Source organism: Nicotiana attenuata, unplaced genomic scaffold, assembly GCF_001879085.1.
Source record: "Nicotiana attenuata strain UT unplaced genomic scaffold, NIATTr2, whole genome shotgun sequence".
Classification (NCBI taxonomy): Eukaryota; Viridiplantae; Streptophyta; class Magnoliopsida; order Solanales; family Solanaceae; genus Nicotiana; species Nicotiana attenuata.
In genome coordinates, this window is record NW_017670311.1 from 910,699 (window position 1) to 936,919 (window position 26,221).

The 26,221-nt window shown below is 38.7% G+C and overlaps 1 protein-coding gene across 3 annotated transcripts; it reads left to right on the forward strand.

Moving 5' to 3' along the window:
- The first annotated feature begins 12,052 nt into the window (after positions 1-12,052).
- On the forward strand, positions 12,053-25,052 carry LOC109237638. Of its 3 annotated transcripts, XM_019403964.1 has the most exons (8): positions 12,053-12,220; positions 13,240-13,546; positions 21,088-21,621; positions 22,688-22,749; positions 22,862-22,914; positions 22,978-23,121; positions 23,238-23,518; positions 23,652-25,052. In XM_019403964.1, exons 2-8 carry the CDS (start codon positions 13,349-13,351, stop codon positions 24,867-24,869), a joined length of 2,490 nt encoding a protein of 829 aa, XP_019259509.1. In that variant the 5' UTR covers positions 12,053-12,220; positions 13,240-13,348; the 3' UTR covers positions 24,870-25,052. The 3 variants fall into 3 exon arrangements, with proteins under 3 accessions (XP_019259509.1, XP_019259507.1, XP_019259508.1); XM_019403962.1 differs by having other exon boundaries at positions 22,862-23,121; XM_019403963.1 differs by having other exon boundaries at positions 13,240-13,534; positions 22,862-23,121.
- Positions 25,053-26,221: the final 1,169 nt, after the last annotated feature.

Below are 26,221 nucleotides of genomic sequence, written 5' to 3' on the forward strand. Positions count from 1 at the left end.
ATATAGAAACCATGTTTATAGGATTCTGTATTTCATATAGATACTATGTCTATAGACTATGCATTTCATATAGAAACCATATTTATAGGATTCTGCATTATATAGATACTATGTCTATAGGTTTCTGCACTTCTACATTATGAAGAGAATATGTCTATAAGTCATGTCCAAATGTTGCATATCATATAGCTAACATGCCTATAGGACTTCCTGAATTTTGCATCATCATCTGTCATTAGGCAAACCTGTTTATAGGTTTAAAATAACTAACATCATTTAGATACCATGCCCATAGGACTTCTGCACTCTTGTTTCGATTGCAAAAATGTTTTAAAATCAATAGCACCTAGAAAGCATGCCTATAGGAGTTATCAACTAAATCTAAATCGACCATTCGCTTATAAGTCTAAATTTGTAGAAGCAAATGCTTAACATCTATAGAATTTATGTTTTTAACAAGTCCACTTCTTTAAAATCAGTATACTTCTTTTCTGAAACTAATAGATATCATGCCTATAGGTTTTCGTTCAACACTTAGGCAAGCCATAGGGTAAATCGGATTTTATTAACTACATCCAGCAGGCAGGCCTGATTCGGGCTTCTTATCTGAAATATGTAATAGATCAGTCTGCCACAACTCCTAAGTTTAATCAGACCCTAAACAGTACGTGTAAAGACATGCTAAACTATATGCTTCTCTTTGTTTTTAAGGAGGTTTTTTTAGCCCTTTCTATCTGTTGTGTGTTTCTTCCCCATATTTGTTACATATGTGTTTTGATTGTCGCCTTAGAATTTTGTCCTTTGAAACCATAAAACCTCACATCCCTTCCCTTTAGCATTAGTAGTCCCAAATACCTCCGGGGCTGATAGGATGGGGGCGGGTAATAGCATGCAATAAGTAAAATGAGACCATTCCGCGTTTAATACCTTAACGGGGTGGGAAAGGGTAGATATGGATATGATGACCACGCGATAACACCACGTGTATAAACGGTTACCGGTTGTTGTGTGGGGTGATCCATATTATTTATAAACCTAGGACCCCCTCCCTTTACTTGTTCATTTTATTTCAAAAAAACTGCTTTTCTCAAACTTCAGCTTCTTTAACTTCTTTTAATTTCAATTACTTACCATAATTATGTGAAAACCCTTTCTCTTTACTGGTTTATTTATTCAAAACTCAAAACTGCTTTTTCTTAAATTCCAGCATCTTTAACTTCTTTTAATTTCAATTTCTTGCAACCATTACATGAAAACCCCCCTCGTATTTGTAAATCTTGCTTGTCTACTTGTTGTTTGCACTTAAAGTCACAATTTAGTATGGACCGGAACCACACTAGTGGATCTCGAGGGGTGCCTAACACCTTCCCCTCAGGATAATTTCAAGCCCTTACCCAATCTCTGGTTTTCTAAATCAAAGTTCTTCTTAGTGTCCTAATGCACTTAATCATTAGGTGGAGACTCTTCAATTCAAAACCCAATTCCCAAAAGGAAACGAGTTGTCCTCCCAAATGTCATAAACCCGATATCGCGAGCAAAAGGGGGCATCGACATTACTGTCCGCCAACTGAGGTCCCCTCCGTACGCTAGACGAGATTATCAGTGTCATACGGGAAAACCAATGTCAAGAGCAATTGAGAGAACAAAAATGAGAATTGAGAATGAAAGAAAGCTTGATTGCATTAATGAAAGCTATTACAGTAAAGCAACGCGGTGTCGAGGGGGGGAGACACCAGTATAGAGAATTGTTTGCTTGCTGGAAAGTTTTGATTGCTTGATCCCCCCTAATAATGCTTAAAAAAATAATCCAAAACTACAAGACTAGACTTGACTAAGCTAGAGAAACATAATGGAAGTACATGAAATAAAACTACTCTATGTTTACAATGAAAATGACTTAGTTTTCTATAAGGCAGCAACAGGTCAGTTGTCAGCATCAGTGTCTTTGGCATCACGGTCTGCGTGCGCGATGCTGTTGGCATCTGCCCGTGGATTGGCATTGGCGAGGGATATCGGTGGGGCGACAGAGGCACCTGCGCTCTTGTCACTTGGCGCGGCCAAGTCCACGGGACTGTCCGTGGCGCTAGGCATTGGGAGGCTTGCTAGGACGCCACAGGGCGCGCCCAAGGGGTCATGGGTATGGCTGGAAAGCCGCCCATGACATTATCCCCCACCTGATTTGGTGACGTCCTCGGCGCCTTATTTGCAAAATAATCTTCAATGAGGCTCTTGTAGGCTTTAAGGTTTGTTCCCCTCTCCCAAGTATTCTCTTCTGCATCACAACCCTACCATTTCACCAAGAACTCTTGGTGATCTTTCGTTGAGGCATAAATCACTCTATCATCAAGGATAGCTTCAACACGCCTTTTTCCGATTGAATTGGGGCCTCTAATACTAGGTATTGTGAGCTGGCTCCATGAAGGATCCTCCGTGTCTTCCCGAAAAGGTTTCAGGAGACTGACATGGAAGACATGATGAATTTTCCACCAAGCTGGGGTATCCACCCGGTATGGAACTTTCCCAATGCGCCTTTCAATGGACAAGGGTGCAATGTATTTTTGCAATAGGCGAGGGTTATGGACCCCCGCAAATAAGTACCGCTTTGGGATTTTGACCATCACTTTGTCTCCTACTTGATATTTAACAAAGCGACGATTCTAATCAACAGGCCTCTTCATCTGCTTTTGAGCTTTGACAAGATAGCTCCGCACTATCTCCAAATTCCGCTTCCACTCTTTTGAGAAGCTAGCAGCTTGAACAGATTTAGCCATGTTTGGTGCATTCACAGTGTGTGGGAGTAGCAGTTGCTGTCCGGTAATAATTTCAAAAGCGCTTTTGTTTGTACTAGAGCTCTTTTGTGAATTGAAACATAGTTGAGCAGCATCCAGAAGCTTCACCCAATTCATCTGCGATTCGATTACAAAGTGGCGGAGATATTCCTCCAACATACCATTGAACCGCTCCGTCTGGCCATCAGATTGCGAATGAACACTTGAGTTGTGACTCAATTTTGACCCAAGGCACTTGAAGAGTTGGGTCCAAAAGTTGCTAGTAAAGCGTGAGTCGCAATCACTAACAATGTCTTTGGGCAGGCCCCAATATTTGACGACATGAGAGAAGAAGAGTCGAGCTGTATCTTCTGCTGATATATATTGTGGGGCTGCAATAAAGGTGGCATACTTGGAAAATCGGTCCACCACAACCAAGATAGTTGTGAGATCTCCGACCTTGGGCAATCCAATGATGAATCCAGGGAAATGCTTTCCCAAGGTCTCATTGGGACAGCAAGTGGTTCCAAGAGTCCCGCTTGTGTCAAGCGGTCCGACTTGTCCTTCTGGCATACTAGACAAGTCTTCACATACTGAGTGACATCATCGGCCATTTGAGGCCAATAATAGGCACGACGAAGTAACGCCATGGTGCGTTCTTCACCGGGATGGCCGGCACACAAAGTATCATGACATTCCGCTAGAAGAGTCCTCCGCATATCTCCTCCTTTAGGAACATAAAGTCGGTTCCCTTTCACTTTCAGAAAACCATCTTCCATGTAGAACTGGCGAGTCTTGCCATGTCCTACCAAATCAACCAAATATTGAGCAGCAGGATCCTTGATGAGTAGATCCTGTATCTGGTCCTTGATGGAGGTGGCTACTTTGCTCCCCTTTAGGGTGGCGAGCAGGCACACCGATGCTAGATCAGCTCTCCGACCGAGCGAATCAGCAACATGATTGGTCTTTCCACTGCGGTACTCCAGGTTGAAGTGGAATTCAGCTAGGAGTTCCTGCCACCTGGCCTGTCGACCATTCAGCTTCGGCTGGGTCATGAAATGGCTGACAGTTGTGTTGTCTGTCTTGACCACGAATGGGGTCCCCAGCATATAGTGCCTCCAAAGGTGCAAGTAGTGGACGACAACCAATAATTCTTTCTCATGGGCGGCATAGCGCCGCTCTGCATCCTTCAGCTTCCGACTCTGATATGCTACAGGGTGCCCTTCTTGTAGCAAGACTCCGCCGAGGGACTAGTCAGATGTATCTCTTTGTACCTCGAATGGCTTGGCCAAATCGGGGAGGGCCAAGACAGAGCTACTAGACATAACCGCTTTTAATGCGGCGATGGCCTCCGCTTGCCTCGGTCCCCAATCCTAGGGTGTGACCTTCTTGAGGAGTTCTGTCAATGGCACTGCGATAAGGGAGTAGTTCTCCATAAATCGCCGGTAGAAGTTGCATAGGCCAAGGAACGCCCTCAAGGCGTGGACATCCTTAGGCGGCGACCAATCTGTGATGGCCTGAATCTTCTGTTGGTCCATCTTGATCCGCCCTTCCTCGATGACATGTCCGAGGAAGTCAATTTGCTTTTGAGTAAATGAGCACTTGGATAGCTTTGCATATAGTTCATGCTCCCGCAATCGAGCTAGGACCTTCCGCAAGTGCACTAGGTGTTCTTCCAATGTCTGGCTATATACCACAATGTCATCTAAGTAGACCACCACAAATTCGTCGATGTACTCTCGGAAGACTTGGTTCGTGAGAATGCAAAATGTAGCTGGGATCTTGGTCAGGCCGAACGGCATGACCAGGAAGTCGTACGACCCATATCTTGTCACACAAGTCGTCTTGTGTTCATCACTCCCTGTAATCCGAACTTGCCAATAACCTGTCTTCAGATCTATCTTGGTGAACACCGTCGCGCCACCCAGTCTATCGAACAAGTCTGTCATTAGAGGAATAGGGTACTTGTTCTTCACGGTGATTTTTATTAGAGCTCGATAATCCACACAGAGTCGTAGGATGCCATCATGTTTCTTTTGGAATAGAACAGGGGACCCGTATGGGGACTTGGAGGGTACAATGATCCCTGTATCTAGAATTTCCGTCAATTGTCTCCGAAGCTCGGTGAGTTCGAGTTGTGAAATTCTGTAAGGTGCCCGGGCAAGTGGCTTCGCGCCCAGCACCAACTCAATTTCATGGTCCACAGTGCGCCTAGGCGGGAGCCGCTTTGGCATGTCTTGTGGCATGACATCTTCAAACTACAGTAGTAGCTCCTTCACGGGTTTAGGAATGGGACCCGAGGAACGTTCTATATTTTCAATGCAGAGGGTTGCCAGGAATGTAGGTTCATTCCTTTTGACTCCCTTCTTCAACTGCAAGGCCGAGATGTTCTCAACGGCCATCTTCATGGGCATGCATGGGATAATGCAGGACTTGGCCCTATTAGTTCCCATCATCAGTAGCATGTCTGCAAATGGTACAAGCATGGTGTTGGTTTGCCTTAGGAATTCCAACCCAACTATCAACTCGAAGTCATCCATGATCACCACTCGCAGGTTGAATTTTCCTTCGTAAGGGCCAAGCTTCAGCGGTACCTCTTTGGCTATTCCACCCACTGGCTGGGGAGGTGAGTTGATAGCCTTGACATTACCTCTACCTTTCCATACAACTAGACCAAGGCGCTCCACCTGAGTCGAGGCTAAGTAGTTGTGGGTAGCACCCGTGTCTATCATATCCCGAATGGGCTTGCCATTCACCTTCATCTCAACGAACATTAAGGTCCTCTCTTGTTTAAGAAGAGTCTCCTCACCCACCTTCTTTTTCCCTTTCTTGGTGACTGGACATGGGTCCTTCTTCTTACGGATACCAGCACTGGTCTCCGCTAATGCCTCAAAAATGGAGACAACAATTGCATTGAAGGCACCTACTGGTTCAGTCTGGTTCGCATCGTCTGAGTCATCATCAGTCTCATCATCAATAGCCTGATGGGCGTTCATCTGTGCATGTGGGCACTCATTGTTCCAATGTGGTCCGCCGCAATGATGGCATCCTGAAGGAGGCTTTCTCCGCCGGTCATTGTTGTTTGACGCAACACTGTTGCTGCCAAAGGAAGGAGCCTTAGATTTGGTTGAGCTCCGATCTCCCCCACTTCTGCTAGGGCCACCATTGCTAGGATGGCCCCCTTTGAATCCCGCTCGGGCAGGCGGCTGAGGCCTATCCTTCCGAGCTTCCATTTGATAGTCCCCAAGGCATTCAACTGCTTGTATCGCCTTGGGCAGGGTATCTACCCTTTGTCTTTGTAGCTCCACACGGGCATAAGGTTTCAACCCTTCCAGGAAGGTGAAGAGCTTGTCTTTGTCCCCCATGTCACGTATGCTTAGCATGAGCGCGGAGAATTCCCGCACGTAGTCCCTCACTGATTTGGTTTGATGGAGCTCCCGTAGCTTTCTCCTTGCATTGTATTCAACATTTTCGGGGAAAAACTGTAGGCGTATGGCTGCGTTCAGTTCTGCCCATGTCTCGAGAGCATCTTCACCGGCCCTGATGGCTTCGTACTTCACCCGCCACCAGAGTTTAGCATCACCCTGAAGATACATGGCAGCAGTTGCTACCTTCTTAGCTTCCTCCAGGTCCCCAACAACATCAAAATATTGTTCAACGTCAAAGATCAAGTTCTCCACTTCCTTGGCATTCCTAGCTCTACTGTATGGCTTTGGCTCAGGAATTTTCAGTTTTTGTGTCGCGGAAGCGGGGTTCACAGCGCCCCTGATTTGGTTTCCACCTCCTCGAAGTAGGCCCTGTAAAGCAACATTGACAATATTGAGCTAGTTTGTCAATTTGTCAATAGTTTGTTGCATGACAGTTACCCTGTCTGCCTCTTGTGCCCTGTAGGCTAAATCCTCGGTGCGCTTCTGTTGGAGTCCCTCGAATTTCCTAATTGGCTGCCTCTGTGGCTGCCGTCTGTCGGTCTCCCTCGGAGTCGCGACTGATGTTTTCTACGTCAACTTCGGCCTGGAGCACTCTACGGTCCAGGTCGTCCAACCTTTGCACTAGGCTGGTTCTTAGTTCAGGCACCGTATCCACGATAGGCCGTAATACCTCAACCGTCTCCTCAAGGGCCGCAATGCGGTTCCCATGATTCACCATGGCGAGAAATGGTGGTAATGTCAATGCGTTCCCTCGTCCGGTGTCGAGCCTGGGCTCTGATACCAACTGTTACGCGGCACCTTCCTGAGATTCCTTGGAAGGGCGACGTAAGGCTAAGCAACTGATGTCGGTGCAGTTACTGTCCGCCAACTGAGGTCCCCTTCGTACGCTAGACGAGATTGTCAGTGCCGTACGGGAAAACCAATGTCAAGAGCAATTGAGAGAACATAAATGAGAATTGAGAATGATAGAAAGCTTGATTGCATTAATGAAAGCTATTACAGAAAAGCAACGCGGTGTCGAGGGGGAGAGACACCAGTACAGAGAATTGTTTGCTTGCTATAAAGTTTTGATTGCTTGATCCCCCTAATAATGCTTAAAAAAAATAATCCAAAGCTACAAGACTAGACTTGACTAAGCTAGAGAAACATAATGGAAGTACATGAAATAAAACTACTCTATATTTACAATGAAAATGACTTAGTTTTCTATAAGGCAGCAGCAGGTCCGTTGTCAGCAGTAGTGTCTTTGGTATCACGGACTGCGCGCGCGGCGTTGTTGGCATCTGCCTGCGGCTTGGCACTGGCGAGGGATATCGGTGGGGCGACAGAGGCACCTGCATGCTTGTCACTTGGCACGGCCCAGACCACGGGGCCGTCCGTGGCGCTAGGCATTGGGAGGCTTGCTAGGACGCCACGGGGCGCGCCCAAGGGGTCATGGGGTATGGCTGAAAAGCCGCCCATGACATAAAGCACGAATATTGATGTTACTAAAAATCTATACATGCAACCTCGTGCCTTTTTTCACCACTCCAAGTCTTCCTTAATACATACCATAACCTTATTATCATATTCGAAGGGATGTAACAACCTTGTTTGGATTTTACACATAGCAAAATTTTCTAAATCATGTCATCAGGCATGTGCTTAGTTGAAAATAACGTTTTAAAATTTATGGGACTTTACAAAAGAATAACTTAATTTCAATATATTACTTTTTAAATTAAATTAGTATGTAGTTAAAATCATTTAATTCTCAATATAAGAAAAGCAAAACAGCAAAGTTGAGATGGTTAATTGTTTAGTTTTGAAATAAATAGGGTGTATACCAAGGGAGTCAATTATTTATCTTTAAAGCATATCATTATATATTCAGTATGCGAGCGAGCTAATTGATTAATTTTAAATAAATAGGGGTGTACGCAAAAAAGTGAGTTATAAATTAATTCTTTACGGGTAAAATGTATAGATGTAAAATGCAAAGGAGTTAGTTTAAATATACCAAATGTGTACTATATATATATGCATAGTTTAATAAATTAAATTGCCATAATTTAAATAAGTAGTTTAATTTCAGTACATTAACTGTAATTAAATTTAATGATATTCACTCAAATTCAGTACATATAATTCAGCACTAAGAATAATTTAGTTATAAATTTGTTTTAAATGTTCTATGTATTGAGAAGATAAAAAGCTTAGCATGCTACTCCCTTTGGTCCACAATAAGTGACCAATTTGCTTTTTTATTTTGGTCTAAAATAAGTGTACACTGATATAATCAAGAAAAAATTTAATTTATTTTTACAAAATTAACCTTATGTACATATTCCTAAAAAGTTTTCTTACTCCTCACATTAAATATTTAATTAAGATTAGTTTAGTCATACTAGGTATTTTTGTATATAATTTAGTATTTTTTTAATGAGCGTACCAGAAACAAATTGGTCACTTGTTGTGGACCGGAGGGAGTAATGCATATACATTTTTTTTTTGGAGAAACTCATTGGATAAAAAAGAAATGTTTGGAACCAAAAGTAAATAAGGACATAATAGGCTTTTTATATTTTTTTTGACCCACGCCCATTTATCAGCTCCCATAAGTCTATTATAGCCTGTTTGGCCAAGCTTTTTTCTTGGCCTAAAGTGCTTTTTTATTTAAAGTTAAGGTCTTTGGCCAAGCTTTTTGAAGAAAAAAAGTGCTTTTGAGTAGATTTTTGAGAAGCAGAAAAAAGTAGCTTCTCCCGAGAAGTACTTTTGAGAAAAATATACTTAGAAGCACCATTTAATTGCTTGGCCAATACTAATTGCTCCTCAAAAATACTTTTCAAATTAATTTGCCAAACACAAACTGCTTCTCAACAAAAGTACTTTCTTTTAAAACACTTTTGAAAAAAATACTTCTCAAAATAAGTAAAATTTTTCAGCTTGGCCAAACATGGTATTTAACTCGGTAACCTGTGTTTTCTCAACTTTAACTAGCTTTTGCCTTTTACTTTCTGTGTCTATAATTTTACCAGAAAATTTAGAAAATGTTTTAATTACATCGTTTCTCTTGTTGACGAAATTTAATTTAATTGCCTGTTTGGTTAATTTTTTTATTATTGCCAGAAGTATTATTTTTGGGGCTAAAAGAGTTTTTTTCTCCCAAATTTTTAGAAGAAAAAAATATTTTTAAGTAAAAGTCGTTTTTGAGAAGCTAAAAAAGTAATTTCATCCAAAATTTTTTTTGAAAAGAACTTTAGAAAAATGCGCTTAAAAGTACTTTTTTAAAATTTGATCAAACGTTAATTGCTGCTTAAAAATATTTCTCAAAGACGCGCGTACGGTTATGAGGTAGACTGCTATGAATTTGGGTGGGGGGAGATATATTGAAAATTAATGAAGTTGGAGGGAAGTTAAAAGAACAGTAAAGTGAGTCGACACATTCAGAAAAGTAGTTAAAGGAGAAACGTCGAAGAGGAGGATAGCACTGGGTTTCTGAGCGGGGCATTGCGTGTATGTGTGTAATAGGAGAAGTTTTATTTTGTGTCTCAACGCTAGTTGTATGAGGCTCCTTTTTGTCTCACAAATTTGTGGACCCCAATCTTACACTTTTGGGTTCATAAAAATCTGGGTCCACAAAATTGTGAGACAAAAAAGTTGCCTCATACAACTACTGTCAGTTGTATGAGACACAAAATAAAATTTTTCGTGTAATAGTATGAAGCAGTATGAAAAATTTTATTTTGTGTCTCATACAACTGACACTAGTTGTATGAGGCAACCTTTTTATCTTAAAGTTTTGTGGACCCAGATTTTTGTAAACCCAAAAATGTAAGATTAAGAATCACAAATTTGTGAAACAAAAAGGAGACTCATACAACTAGTGTTTATATGAGACACAAAATAAAACTTATCGAAGGAGTATTGTATTCCCTCTTTTTCTCATCCGTCTTTCAGCCTTACGACTTTCAAGACTGAAAAGTAACAGAGGCTGGCACTCTGTAATTTGAATTAAAACAGTGTGACTGTGGACCCTCTTCGTTTCTCTCATTTAGATAATAAACTATGACAAGTTACATATTTTGCCATAAATCAAAAATAATTATATTCATATACTAGTTTATATAAGAAATATAAATAATAATTATCCAGTATAATCTCACAAATAGAGTCTGCGAATGGTAGTATGTACGCAGTCTTACCCCTACCTTGGAAGGGCAGAGAGACTGTTTCCGATAGACTTTCGGCTAAAGAAGGTGAGAGAAGCCCTTATAGCAAGTAATAGCAAGACAAATAATTAGAAAACTAAATCGAAGATATCAATAGAGAATATGAAAGGGGTACCTATAACAAGTAGCAATAGCAAGATAACATATTTAAAAAACTAATTCCAAGGCAGCTAACGAGAATATGAACGAAGTACTGCTAGCAAACTATAGAATTACCGTTGGCAAGTAATAACGGAACGAGACATGCGAGTATAGCAAATTAAGGAAAAAAAGGGTACCGTACTAGCGCTAATATAAGAAATATATATGATATGTATTTTTATATATTATATATTAAAAAATATATTTTATCCATACTATATAGTTTTCCAAATAAGTACTCCCTCTAGTTCAATTTAGTTGTCCTATTTACTACTACAACAAATACCTCGTCAGAAATGCTTATCATTTTAGAAAATTAAGATATAATTAATTATTATTTTTCTTATTTTTTGTTTTTAATATTAATTGTTCTTAAAAGTTATAAATATTGACTACATAGCATAAAACTTAAATATGAAGAGTAATTAAGGGTATGGTTGTCAAAAAATTTCTTATTAATAATTTCTTAGGGGACGTGTAAAAAAAAAATATAAAAATTAAAATGAATAGGAGGGAGTAGCATTTTAGTTTTCAAATGCTTACATTTTATTTTTATTTATGCTGCTTTATTATTCTTTGACCAGGAATGTGGTCCTCTTTTGCATGATAAAGAATATTCTAAATGTTCATTTTGTTAAATTACCTGGACCCAGTGTTGTACTAAATTTTAGATCAACTTGCAATCGATGCCTGTGAAATTACATAATTTGGCATTTAATAAGTAAAAATAAGACATAAATTGAAGCACAAGTATTAGTGAAATGCGTAATTCAGTCAAAATATTAAAAAAATAAGAAAAGTAATGTAATGTATGAATTACCAGGAGAACCAAAGGAGGTCTTGTACATTAGTCTAAAGGGGAAAAAAGCAAAAGGAATAGCAAAAAGAAAGGAGCATTAAAGTATCATCACGATTCAATGCAAAAATTTATTCAAATTCGATATTTAAGTAAATTATTAATCTAGGAGATAAATGATAATATATATTACTTCATTCATCTCGATTTATGTGACAATGTTCCTATTTTGAAAGTTAATCAATTTTTTTACCGTAAATTTTTAATATATCTTTTAAATATTTTAAATTGTTAATTATTGTGACTAATAATACCTTTTAAATTATTTTCAAACATATAAATTTTATTCAAAAAATTTAAAGATTCTTTATCTAAATTCATGGCCAAAATTAATTCGTTTGACTCTTGAAATTTAAACACCACCACATAAATTAAGACAAGTATATATAATTATTCTTACTGATAATTACATATATAAAAGATATATGTTAGCTTCTAAGGCTGTAATCTAATGATTAATAAAATAAAAAAAATTACGAGATCTCAAATTTTAAATTCTCTAACAGAAACAAAAATATTACGCCATCATTCGAAAAAAGATAAAAATACATATAGTAGGTGATAAAATTTGTCTTATATTTAATTGAAGAATAAAAATTTAGTGAAGATTTTGAAGAATAAGATAAGTGTGAAACAAAAAGCTGACTGCTGAAAGAGTCCAAAAAGAGAGTACACATACATACACTCTCTCTCCTTCCCTTTAATCTTCGCACAGTACTCTAGAGAAACAGCTTAGTACAAGCTAAACTGGCTCCACTGTCAAACCGAGCTATATTTTGTCGGAAAGTTCGTCGCCGTCGATTATCTCCGTTTCCGGTACTCCTAACTTCTTTCTCCCCATAATTCTTTCTTCAACTTTTTCTTTTCTCTTCTATTTGAAAGAATGCTTTCTGTGTATATGCAGTGTAGAGTACTCATTATCCTTTGAATTTCCCCCCTCTTATTTTTGTATTTAAGAGGCAAAATTCCATTTTTATTCATAAGTTTGTCTTTTCAATAGTCTGCTCCCTTGGTTGGAAGTACCTAACTCCTTCTGTTTTTTTGTTTGTTTAATTCATTCTTTTGAGAAGAATCTGGGACTACTTGCATGTTGGGTACTTGAAATTTCTTGGTCTTTTCAGTTGGTATGTTGGACCTAAGCTGATTTTGCCTTTTTTTTTTTTGTGTGCGCGCGCGCGCGCGCGCGTGTGTGTTATATTTTAAGGTTTTGGAGGAGATAATAAATGCTACTAGTAACAGATAAGCTTGTTTAAAGATGTGGCATTACTAACTAATCCACTATGTCCGCTCTCGAATTGCCTAGGCATCGGATTCTGCTGAGTATAATGAATGTTGTTGCTTGATATGTTCTGTTTTGCTCCTGCTTATTCAGGCCTGTAACCATTGTGTTGAATTGGAAAAGATAATGTTGCATATATTAGCCCTGAATATATGGTTAATTGTATGCTTTGTAGGTTGAAGAGTAAGCTGTGTTTGGTATGAATATGGAAAATAATTAATTTTCTAGCAACGAAACACCAAAAAATATTTTCCTTGAAAAATAAAACGTCTTTCTTAGTTTATGTTTTTTTCCGGTAGTCCATTTGAAATAGTTTCTAAATTTAGAGTGTTGGATAGTGAGACAAAGTTTCTTCGAAAACATTTTCTAGAGATCATACCAAACACATCGTAAACGTTGCTTATATTTTTCCTCCCTTGTTGTTTGCCTAAATTGTAAGGAGAGGACATAGTTAAAATTCAATAACGCGTCCATGCTATGAGGTGTAAAGTGTTTCAAACAATGTTGAGCACGTGTGATGTCATTTTGATGTAGTTTCTTTTTTATGGTTTTGCAGCATATATCTCGTGTGGCTTTAGCTTCAAGTCGACGACTTTGCAATTCGCGTTGTTTTAAGTTTGTTGCTGAAATTTCCGTACCTTTCTGTATAACCTTCACAAAGCTTAATGATTCGGAAAAAAGTGTTCTTGACTTACAAGCGAAAGAGGCAACCAAGTTCCGATCTTTATCGGGAAAATGGGATTCCTAATACACCTTCTGGATGTCAAAAATCAAATGGCCTAGCCCCTTTGCTGAAGGAAGAGGAGAAGTATGAGAACCATAGCATTAAGGATGAAAACAAAGACTTTGAGGTGATATATTTGGTATGCAGTACTTTCCATTTGGGCCTAGCCCCCTTTGTTGTGCTTGTGATTGAGGTGTAGTTGTAGTAGTTGTTGTATGAGGTCTTTGTTGTGGCTTGATTTTCTTTGGATGCTCATGTTCTAAGTTATGTTGTCACATTTATAAATGAAACCGTGGCAACGATTCTGAATCAAAACTTAATCTACATTTGGACCCTCTCCTAGTTTCTGACTTACTAGTGATTCTTGGTAATCAATAAACACAGATGTGTAGTGTGGTGCATGAGCCAACACTTGTGTCTCTTGCTTTCAGAAGTACATTTACAAATTGTAAACTATATGATTCTTAGCTGCCATTCTGTAATGTCCTTGTTTTTGGCCTGTCAAATGTGATACTTCCTCTGTTACAGTTTATGTGAACCTATTTCCTTTTTGGTCCGTTCCAAAAAGAATGACCCCTTTCTAAATTTGGAAACAATTTAGCTTAAACTTCCAACTCTATCCTTAATGAGAAGCATTTATAACCACACAAATACTCTGGACCTCTTTTTGACTTGTTTAGGACCACAAATTCTAAGGACCCGTTTAGTCATAGATTTTGCCAAAATATATTTGGGTTTTTTTTGGCAAATACATGTTTGGCCATAAATTTTATCTACATTTTGGCAAATTCCCAAAATCCAAATCCCAAATCACTATTACATTTTTTAAAAATTGCCCCAAACTTTTGTATTTTATAAAAGAGCCCACCATTTATTTTTTGTAACAATGCTGCTTTGTCTTCCCGGTCACCTGATAGTGTATTATGTAGTTCATTATAAAAATGATAATTTTATACCAAATTTATTTAGGTTCAGGATTATTGTTTGCGAGAATATACTGAATGTTATTGATAAAGGTACTATTTTTTGAACTTGTGGGTACAAGTCATGTTTCATGTTTTTCCAAAAAAAAAGTGAAATATGATTTGAAAACTTATGTCCAAACACATTTTCATCTTTAAACCAAACTCTAACCAAATCAGATTTTTCAAAATAAATTTAGAAATCTATGGCCAAACGCTAGCTAAAAGTCTTCATTTTTCTTAAACTCCGTGCCCAGTCAAACAGGTTCACATAAATTGGAATAGAGGGTGTAGCTTATTTGACAACTCAAATAGCCATCTGTTGATTGGCTTAATTATTAGGAAAATATTTGATTCTGATTGGGAAAGATTTGATTCAGACTAAGATTTGATTTTATTCTGATTGATTATAATTTATTTCCCTTCCTAAAATAGTCATAGTACCTAGTGTATAAATACATTTGCTTAGGGATGTGAGAAATATACAGAAATACAAGAAGCCTTTTCTTCTTCTCAAAATCTACATGGTATCAGAACCATTGCTGCCTTTTTGAGGTGAGTTATCTCCCTTGCAACACTAGGGTTCCGTTTTTATCAAAGAGGTCGAGTTTTCTCTCTCTTGATGGCTATCCGCAGCACAAACTCCTTCTGGTCAGTTGTTTTGGAATTTCCTTTCTATTAGGGTCGCTGAAACAATCCTAGCCTATCCCTACAAGTTTTGTTTTTTCCGTTCACCGGAGTTAAGGTTCCGTCGAGACAAATTTGGTTTCTGTCGAGGCAGATTATTTTTGAGCAATTTACTTCAGATTTTCTTTTGATGGGTGGAAAATATGGAGACATTCAAGGAAACGATTTCTCGAGAAATCTTGACTTCGGATGAAATTCAGCTTCTGTGTCGCCTCCTAGTCAAACTTGACTCCGCTAATGTCGCCACACCCAATTATGTGCAATCTGGTACCGCCTTTGTTGCTCACCTTAATTTTTGGATTGTTGATTTTGGTGCAAATAGACACATAACAGGCTCTTCTAAAGGCAATTCACAACTATTACCCGTGTCTCAAAAGGGATAATGTCAAAATAGCCAATGGTTCTTTAACGCTTATCTCTAGAACATGTTCTGTCGTTTATACTCCTAATATTAAACTATCATCCGTACTCCATGTCCTTGAGTTCCTCGTCAATCTTTTATCTGTTAGTGCCATCACCAAAGCTCTGAACAGTAAAATCGAGTGCTTTCCCGATCCTTGTATATTTTAGGATCTTTAAACAGGGAAAATGATTACTCTGGTCAAGCCTTCATCGGGTATTCTTCGACACAGGAAGGTTACAAATGTTATCATACTCCTTCTAGGAGATCTTTTGTAAGCATGGATGTTACTTTTCAAGAATCTGAGTCCTATTTCAGTATTATCTCATCACCTCTTTAGGGGGAGAGCAATAAGGAGGAAGAGGTGATTCTACCTAGTTCCATTACTGGACCTCTTGATGACATTGCAACAAGGAAAAGTGAAATTGGAGAAAGAATTCAGGCGAAGACTATTGGGTGTTTGGATAGGGTTGATTTGAAAACTTACTCGAGGAGAAATAAAGCAGAAGAAGCTATCATGCAATCTACCGAAGCTGAACCTTCTTCTACTTGTAAGTAATCTACATTTCCTAATGAGTTAGATATGCTTATTGCTCACAGAAAAGGAATCACATCTTGCACCACCAAGCACCATTTATCTAATTTTGTCTCCTATAATTATTTGTCTCCCATCTATAGAGCCTTTGCCTTGTCTATTTCTTCTGTCTATTCCCCGGATTTGTAGAGAAGCTTTTGCAGATCCTAAATAGAAGTAAGCTATGATTGAAGAAATGAAGGCCTTGTCAAAAAATGAGACTTGAGAACTTGTCACTTCACCACCCGATAAGAGTTGGTTGGCTGCAAATAGGTCTTCACTGTGAAGCACAAAGTTGATGGGTCGATTGAAAGATTCAAAGCAAGATTGGTGGCTAAGGGATCCACTCAGACTTATGGAGAGGATTATCCGTAGACATTTGCCCCTGTTGCTAAGATGAACACTATTAGAATTCTTTTGTCTTGTGCAACTAATTTTGATTAGGACTTGCATTAGTTTGATGTGAAGAATGCATTTCTTCACGGGGACTTAGAAGAAGATGTGTGTATGGAAATTCCTCCTGGTTTTGATACTGCACAAAGTCAAGAAAAGGTATACAGATCGAAAAAAAGCCTTGTACGGACCGAAGCAATCCCCAGAGCTTGGTTTGAAAAATTCAACAAATCAATCATCTCCTTCGGTTACCAACAAAGCAATGTTGATCACACCCTCTTCATAAGACATCAAATGGGTGAACTCACTCTTCTTATAGTATATGTTGATGACATAGCGATAACAGGAGATGACAAAGAGGAGATGGCCCGTTTGAAGAAGTTGTTGGCACATGAATTTGAGATCAAGTATCTAGGAAAATTGCAGTACTTATAGGGAATTGAGGTTGCTAGATTAAAAAGAGGAATCTTTATTTCTCAAAGGAAGTATATTTGGACCTCTTAAAAGAAATTGGTATTACAGGTTGCAAACTGGTAGAATCGCCCATTGAAAGTAATCACAAGTTACAAACATGAGTTGGAGAGCCAGTTGATAAGTTGAGATATCAGAGGTTAGCTGGAAAACTCATTTCTCTCTCATACAAGACCTGACATAGCCTATTCAGTCAGCTTGGTGAGCCAGTTCATGCATGATCCCCGAGATCCTCATATGCAAGTTGTCTTTCACCTTTTGCGGTATCTGAAGTCTGCTCCAGGCAAAGTTCTGCTTTTCTCCAAACGTGATCACCTTCAGGTAGAAGCCTATACAAATGCAGATTGGGCTGGATCTTTTGATGATAAAAGATCTACATTCGGTTACTATACACTCGTAGGAGGGAATTTGGTTACTTGGAAAAGCAAGAAACAAACTGTAGTTGCTAGATCAAGTGCGGAAGCATAATATAGAGCTATGGCCCAGGGTGTGTATGAACTTCTTTGGTTACTAAAAATTACTAGAGGAATTGAGACTGTCATGAAAGCGAAAACTTTCCTTATATTGTGACAACAAGGCTGCCATCAATATAGCTCATAATCCGGTATATCATGACCAAACAAAGCATGTCGAAATTGATCGACACTTCATCAAAGAAAAAACTTATGAGTGGTGTCTTGAGCTTGTTTCATGTGTCATTAGAAAAGCAGCTAAGCTGATGTGTTTACGAAGGGTCTCAACAAACTGACTTTTCATATACTCGTTTGCAAGTTGGGCATGTGCGGCATCTTTGCACCAATTTGAGGGGATTTGTTGATTAGCTTAATTATTAGGAAAGATTTGATTATGATTGAGAAAGATCTGATTCTGATTGAGATTTGATTTTATTCGTATTGATTGTAATTTATTTCCCTTCCTAACATAGTCATAGGACCTAGTGTATAACTACATTTGCTTAGGGATGTAAGAAATATACATAAATACAAAAAGCCTTTTCTTCTTCTCAAAATCTACACCATCCAATTTCTCTCTCTCCCTCTCACCTTTCTGCTTTATGGAAATCTTTTACTTGTTATTACATCTGACAACTAGGATGAGGAGTATATGAGGGTAAATTCAAGATTTCATACTAAAATATATCTGCTTGTGCTGACGTGATAGACATGGTAGGGGTGGGTACAAGCTTAACTCAAACCCACGGAAACAAAAGTAAAAAAAGAACTCCATATGACAAGGTGTAAGCTTAGAAGTTAGTCTGAAAAGTGTGACAGCATAGACTCTTGCAGAATATTTATAAATAAAATTTGATTTTTAATTTTTGTCAAAAAGACTCAGTTTTTCCTAGTTCTAAAGGTTATTGCTATATTATACATGGTCCCAAAGGGGATGGAGTAGTGGTTGAAGTATGGGAGTGACAAGTTGCTGGTCCAGGTTCATATCCTGGATAAAATACTTGTGTGGGCTGATTTGCTCCAATATTGGTGAGCAGGATTCTTTGGCAATCTTGTGCTTGTGGGTTGGACAGGTTGCTGATGAATAGTTGAGGAGCGTGCAAATTGATCTCTATTGTGCGTAATAAGCAATCACTTTTTGAGTTTGTATCCAATGAAATATGCTACTAGCATCATACAGGCCGTCATGAACTTATGTTACTTGAACTTTTTTGAATAGGGTGAATACAATCTTCTCCCTCTTTTGTCCTATTATCTAATTAGTGCTGAAGATCCAGTCATCCCCTTTATTTCTTGAACTTCTAGTATTTAACTTGCAAAGCTCTTGTGAGAATTCTTTGTTCCATCATGAACAGATCTGTGGACAGGAGACAGCCTTGTTAATCTAAAGGGAGAACAATTCATAAACAAAAGCTTGTTGATAGGATTCATAATTTTTTTCCTGGGCCTTTGTTGATAGTGCGAGATCCATGTTGATTAGTCATTTAGCTCTTTCTTCTCATGTCAGCCTGGCTGGAGGAAATTCCTTCGGTTTTTGAATTGCTCCTCCTCAAACCTCCTTCCTTACTCTCACTTGTACCTCTGCCAATCCTGCTGCATCAACTTCATCTGTTCGTTCTTCTTTCTTTCCCTTCCCTGCTGCCCAGTTGTAGCATAACTGGACCACCATAATCCCTTTAAAGCTCTTCAAGTTTGATGAGCATCATGAATCCCTATGCACATTTCCAAGCATAAAATAGTTAATAATTAGGACTGGATTCTTTCCAAGCAAACAATGTTGCCAAAAAATTCCTTCTGATGACATGACACTTCGTGATGGAATTGTAAGTTGTTTCACGGTTTTCAGCAACTTCTATTCCATCGAGTGATGGCTGGAACAAGACTTCCTGCTTCAATTTTGATCACCTGAGCATCTGGTAGCTCGTAGCTTTTCTCAATGCAGAGCTACTCTTTATAGTCTCCGACTCTTGCTCAAAATCAAGACCAACATATGCTAGCTTCTCTTTCACATTGCATACAATTTCCTGCTCAACACTAGTAGTGAATGGATACCCTCTCTTCGTCAGGATGATCAAATAATCAGGAAGATCACGATCAACAAGATTCAGTAGATTGCATGGGAAGGGCATAACCTTCATAAATTGGCACTATATATATATATATATATATATATATATATATATATATATATATATATATTGACATGGTAACAAGGTGACTCGAACCTCCAAAGGGGGCTTTCCACTTGAGCTACCCTTTCTTGTAATTGGTGCTGTGTGTTTCATACCATCACTCGAATGAAGAACAATACCTGATGTGTCACTGCTGGCATAAAGAGACAGCACTGGCTGAATAACGTGCAAGGTAGGTAGATTGAAAGTTTCAAACATGATTTGGGTCATTTTCTCTCTATTAGCCTTGGGATTCAGTAAGTAGAAAAAGGTAGTGTAGGGAGCACCCAAGGGTGGCCTAGTGGTCAATGAACTAGGAGGATAGCCATTAGAGGTTCAAATCCTAGCTAAGGCAAAAAAAGTTACTCCCTCTGTCCCATTTTATGTGACAATGTTTGAGTAGGTACGGAGTCTAAGAAAGAAAAATTTGTGAATAAAATAAGCCATAAACATTTATGTGGTTATAATTCATCCCATCAAGGTTAACATGAGAAGTATAAAGTTAAATTATTTCTAAATATGAAAAGATGATGTTCTTTTTGGTACAAACTAGAAAGGAAAGTATGCCACACAAATTGGGACAGAGGAGTAGTTGATTCTTCCCATCTGTCTAATTCCTGGTGGCCAGAGTTACCCGATAAGTGTGCTATTGGGAGGTAGCAAGTACTTGATGGAATAGTCGAGGTACGCGTACTGGTCCGGATACTCACAAAAAAAAGTATAGGGTTGTAGAGTGTGATACCAGATTTTCTTCATGGCATCCAATTTCTTACTATGTCCAGCAATTTACACAAGCAGAGATCCTTCTCCATGCGTTCCTAACATTTTCCTCAATATCCGAATCTTCCAGCTTCCAAACTTTACTTAAAAGCATTTCTAATGAACAATGGAAGGGACATCATCTTCCATTGGTTGGAAGATGTTGTGAGAAGCTAAGGTTGATCCTCTAATCCAGACACTATACTTCCTTTCATGAGGTGTCACCACCTTGATCTTCATGCTGCGGAGCAAGGGCAGTTATTTCTTTGCTTGTACGATCAGCAATACCAGGAAACAACTTGGTTCCACCACTAAGAACAATTTTTCCATAAGGATCCTTTCTGATATCAACATCATACTTCATGATGGAATTGTGAGTTGTATCACAGATTCCAGTGGCTTCTATTCCAACTGAGTGATGGCTGGAACAAGACTTCTGGGCATCTAAACCTCTCTGCTCCAATTATAATCACCTGGCTACCTGTCCATCTGGTAACTCGTAGCTTTTCTCAACAGCAGATATGCTAGTTTATATGTCACATCTCTGACAATTTCCTGCTCAGCACTATTGGTGAATAAATACTGTCTCGTTGTTAGGATCTTCATCAAGATCACGAAAGATCCAATAAATACTGTTAGTCAGTCGAACTGAGCACGAGGGATGGATTTTGAGCTTTAATGTGGCTTTTGGTGGCATTGTGGTTTCTATTGAAAGAATTTTCTTCTTGCGTCTACATGATTATGATTCCGGATGTTAAAGGTGTCTTAGTTGTTAACTTCCTAAGTTGCTTCATTGCTGTTATCTTTGCAGGATAATTCTGAAGAAGCTCACTTTTCAAAGGATTCCAGAGGGCCTATCTCTGAAGGAGAACCGAGGAGTTCAGAAAAGAGATTATGTTCTTGCATTACGTCAGGTTGTGAATGTGATAGTAAACGCACCCAGAAGTTTTCACTTTCCCCGTTGACAGGATTGAATACTTCTAAAGAACAGGATTTGGTCACTCCAAATTCTGGTGTCGAGAAGAGATGCAATTTTCAGTACCGTGATACCCCTGACTTGGGAAAACTGAGTCTGGAAGAAGCTGACACAGTAAAAGACATCTCTCAGAGCCTCTCTGTAAATGCAGTAAGAAAAAGCAAGTTGGCCTCCGCTCTGATTACTTTTCAGCGGAGAGCCAAGCGGGACAAGGATGCAGGTCAAGCAGATGCAAAGTTCGAGCTTAAAGTTGAAGATGTTGCTTGTTTATCAGTTAATACTGCGTGTCCTGTTGCTCCTCATGGCTCTGAAGAATCAGTTGCTAAGAGCTGCTCTATGGATCGTTCAGCAGATTTTAAGCATCCGAAGGTTAATCCTTATCCCAGGACAAGATATTTATTGCTAGGAATGAAGGAAACTTGTCAGTTGACTTTTAAATTATTTTGAGAGGGAGCCATATTAACCTTATTGAGAGTAATTCAAAAACCATCTGAAACCTATTTTACCAGTTTTTGGAGATCAATGCTGATGATTCATATTTTTCCTAATCAGCTTTATAGTGATTTGAATTCCTAAATTAAAAGAGCAAAAATGGCAGAAAAAAACTTATGAATATATTATTCATTTGTAGGATAGTCATAGTATTTCTCAAGACTCTTACTTTGAATACATGACACAAATATTTCTACTCCCCTTTCCATTTTTCCTTCGAATATTACAAACTTTATATTCTATATTTCTTGTATGAGTTCTTAGCTCTTTAGTTAATGAAGTCATATGTTTAACCACGATCATGCGGATTAAAGCTAAAACTTTTATCTAGTCTCTGCTGACTTTTGCAGTATGGAGTATTAAATTGGTGTCTGGATTTTATTTTATATGAAGGCGCTTAGATTTGAAGCTAATATTGTTTTATTTATTGTCTAATTTATTTTTGTTTTCTTTCTATGAATGTTTGGATTTGGTTTTGGGAGACGACTTTTGGATAATTTCGAGAATTTTTTGTGTTTATTTCTATTTTCAGAACCATAAAAGCAAGAATATTTGGACAAGAAAACAAAACCACTGTGTGCAAAAACAAAACATTCTGTTTCTATGTCCAGACAAGGCTCAAGTAAAATTAGTTTCAGAAGGATTATGTAGGCATAATTGCTTTTTTGCACCTCCAAATATCTGGCCTACAGGTTCTGTATTTTGAGAGACAATTTCACTTTGCATGACAATAAACTTTCTGCGTCCTGTTCAAACTGGATACATTGTTTTTCCTTTTGACATGTTAAGCTATGTGAAGGCCTGATAACTCCTTCGGAACCTGCTTGCTGCTCAGTTCATCTTTGCTGTCCTACTAATACCTGATAAACACGGACTTGTTGATTATTTCTATTGGAAAATCATGTAATTTACAATGTTAACCAAGTCTCTTATTTTGTTATAGACAACCAGCGGAGGTGACCATTATCAATGTTCTTGTGCTGGATCAGCTTCGCGGATGAAGATGTAAGCTTAACTATCTTCTACTCCTGCCTTATGGTGAAGCGAGGAGACAGGTTTAATGAAAGATTTTTGTTTGGAAATGTTCATTCTTATTTCCTGGATTTTGCTTTTACAGATTGATAGATGTTAATGAACAGCCTATCTCAGTCAAGGAAGCTTCACCAATCGGTAAAGAAGCTCTTCCAAATTCTGGAATAGGTTTCTCTGGTTTTGACAACAGTTTTGCTTCAGATGCTGTCAAGGACTCATCATTTCATACCACTCAGGACCCTTCTTTTGATGCTTTATCCGGAATAGAAGTGCCAATATCGTCTCCCTTAGAGGCTGCGAGTGACAGAGGTTCCCGAGCTTTAGATCTGTCCATTCCTTGTGACAGTATGTATTTTTATTTGGTTTTGTCCTCCTCGAATGTAAGATATATGTTTTTGTAGGAGTCTGCGGTCATGAATTCTGTATCTCAGTATGCTTTTGTTTTAAATTACCTTGTGCAGATAGTGATGACAAAATCGATTGCAATAGTATGTCAGAACAGGCATCTGATGAACACCTTATTCCAACGGCAGAAGTTCAGCAGAACCCTCCTTGCTCCTTGAATGAAAATGTTTCTACGTTTTCACAGAATGTGCCTTCTGATAAAAGTTTGGAATTACTTGACAACAAACCGGAAAAGATATCTCCAATTCAAGCAGAGGTACCTGAAGCTGGTTGCTTACCTGGAAAAGCAACGGCTGATTGTAGTGAGGGCATTGCTTCAATAAATGATTTACCGCAGGTAGATATAAGAGTGCAGTTGTATAGAAACTGCTCCTCATTAAAAGTCTCTACCAGTTTTCAGTAAATCTGTGCTACTTCCAATGAAGTGTCTTTGATGTTTGATTGAGATGCATTAAATTGTTTGCTTTCAGCTTTTTCGGGAAGATGGAACCTACAACTTTTTCCCATTAGCAAGCACGCAGCAAAATGAGAGTGCTCCTGTGAATTCTAAAGAAGAAGGAAAAGTTTCCTCGTCAGAAGACAAGAAGCGTAGTGGGACTACTGTAGCGGAATCCTCAGATTTTCTTGGTTTGTCACTGCCAACTGAATCCATGGTCGGTGGTCCAGCTTTAAGCTCAAGCTCGTCACAGCTGGCTGATATGTGGAATCAACCAAGGGAAATTATTCAAGGAGTTCCTCAGTTTCCTTTTGATGCGTCATTGCTTCATCGGCATCAAATGATCCTGGATAACATTCTTAATAGAGCAAGATCACAGAAGAGAAATAGGAGGAGATTTGCAGAAATATTTGAGTCTCCAACAATGTGGTCAGAAGAGGAGCTAGACTCACTTTGGATTGGTGTGAGGAGGCACGGAAGAGGTAACTGGGAAGTAATGTTGAGGGATCCAAGGCTGCACTTCTTTTCCTGGAGGACACCAATGGATTTGGCGGAACAATGGGTGCAGGAACAATCGAAACTTTTCCATGGAAAATCCATTTCCTCTGTGGGACAGTTACGAAAAGCTGATCTTTTGTTCCATGGTACGGATGATGTTCGACTTTCACTTGGGCATGCATATTTTCAGTCAGAGGACATCCAGAGCCAAATACCTTTCCATTTAGGAAATGTTCAAAATACTTCGTCCAAACTACTTCACCTGGCTACAACAAACGTAGGGACCTTAGACTCGCTCAGTCATAGGGGAAATTGCGGAAGAGCTAGGTTGAATCAATCCGAAAACTTTGCAGGTTCGGGTGTTGACTGTTCATTCAGTTCTCATATTATGAACAGAGTGTCTGAAGGGGGTAATTTGCCTCACTGGCTTAAAGAAGTGGTTGCTATCCCACCGAGGCCTCCTGGATTTCCCCCAGATTCTTCATGGATTTTCCCTCCGTGGGTTGGTCTACCCTTTCCCGAACCTAACAAAGCAAATTGTGAATCAAGGAACATATTAAGCGACCTGTACACTTCACCAAGAACTGAGCTGAATAATGGCAGTTCTGATCATGCTCATCTACCAGCAGTGCCTATGAGAGAGGGGAAGCAACATTGTATGTCAGAGGCGAATAAAAGGGTTGAGCTAATTGTCATCAATAGCGACGCCTCATCTGAGGAGACAATATCGGATGATTGTAATGTAAGGTGTTAGCTTAAGTTGGGATTTATAGTTTAACAATGGTTAAGCTTGTATAAAAGGTTGGTAATCCGATTAACTCGGCTATTTTTTGAGAGCAAGGTTAACTGAACTCAAGTAGGTTTTTGCCAATTATTGCCATCAGTTGATTTGCATATTCTCATTTTAGTTATTTGCAATAGCTGTATGTTGTGAACTCATTCGTTCCCATTGAGTTTTTAAATTAGGATTTGGATCAAAACCTAGAAAATCCAAATGTCATCAAGAAGTCAAGGCTGGTAAAAGCTATTCCCTTGCAAAATGTGTTAGAAATCCTTGATAATATGGGCTTATGAGGTGAATTGTTTTGTTCTGGAGACTTTTCAATTTTAGTTTGTTAACATCTACTGAGTTCAAGCTTTAAAATATTTAACTGACTTCTTTCTTGGGTAGACTTGGTGTGACATCCAACCCATTGATATGTGAGCTTTCTCGTGTTTCTAAAGCAAGTTGGACTTGATGTAGTGGTTGTAATTTATTTCTGAAGATCCACCTATTGATACTGCTTCTTTAAGCTTCATTTTTTCATGAAACTATTGCAGAGAAGTGCATGAGCCATTTCCAGAATATCCTGTATTTGCTAGGTTTCTAGGAGTTTAAGCCGTGGAAACAACCTCTTACACAAATGCAGGGTAAGACTGCGCCACAATAGACCCTTGTGGTCCGGTCCTTCCCTCATTCCCTGAATCCCGCACATAGCGGGAGCCCCCTGTATTTGGTAGGTTTCCAAATGAGACGTAAATAACTGAAGCAGTGCTTAGTCTCTGGATTCTGCCCATAGCTTTCTTGTCATGGTGAAGCCATCTGGGAAAAATAGTCCTGTTGATTGAGTGGATTCTTCTCTTTTAAAGCTAATATTGTTGATGATGTCAGTTCTTACCCTGTGATACAAATGATAAAAATCTGTACTCCTTGCATCTTTAATTAACTTGAATATGTATTGGAGTATATTTCTTTCGAATTGAAAAAATAAACTGAATTTTACTTGAGGCGAAAGAACCGAATTACAGAAAAATAAAAATGTTTCAAACTACTAGTCATTAAGACTGGCTCCTATTGAAGATTCTCTCCGTTCCTAGTTCTCCACAAATGAGATGGAACTGATCACAGACTACATGTTACACACTGTTTGGATCATTGTTATCCATCGTTTCATAATGTATTGTATTGTATCGTATCGTATTGTATCGTTTTGTGAATACAACGTTCGGATAGATCGTATTGTTTGCTGTTGTTAAATAACATTTTGCTGTTTGATTTGACTGTATCATACTGTACTGTAACTGACAAGTTTACTAAAATATCCTCAATTATTTTAAATATTAAAT

Bases quoted from the DNA above. Each gene is read 5' to 3' on its own strand.
- LOC109237638 (XM_019403962.1), top strand. From the start codon at position 13,349: ATGATTCGGAAAAAAGTGTTCTTGACTTACAAGCGAAAGAGGCAACCA. The intron at 21,622-22,687 runs GTTAATCCTTAT...ATTTTGTTATAG, and splicing joins CAGATTTTAAGCATCCGAAG to ACAACCAGCGGAGGTGACCA. The intron at 23,122-23,237 runs GTATGTATTTTT...TACCTTGTGCAG, and splicing joins TCTGTCCATTCCTTGTGACA to ATAGTGATGACAAAATCGAT.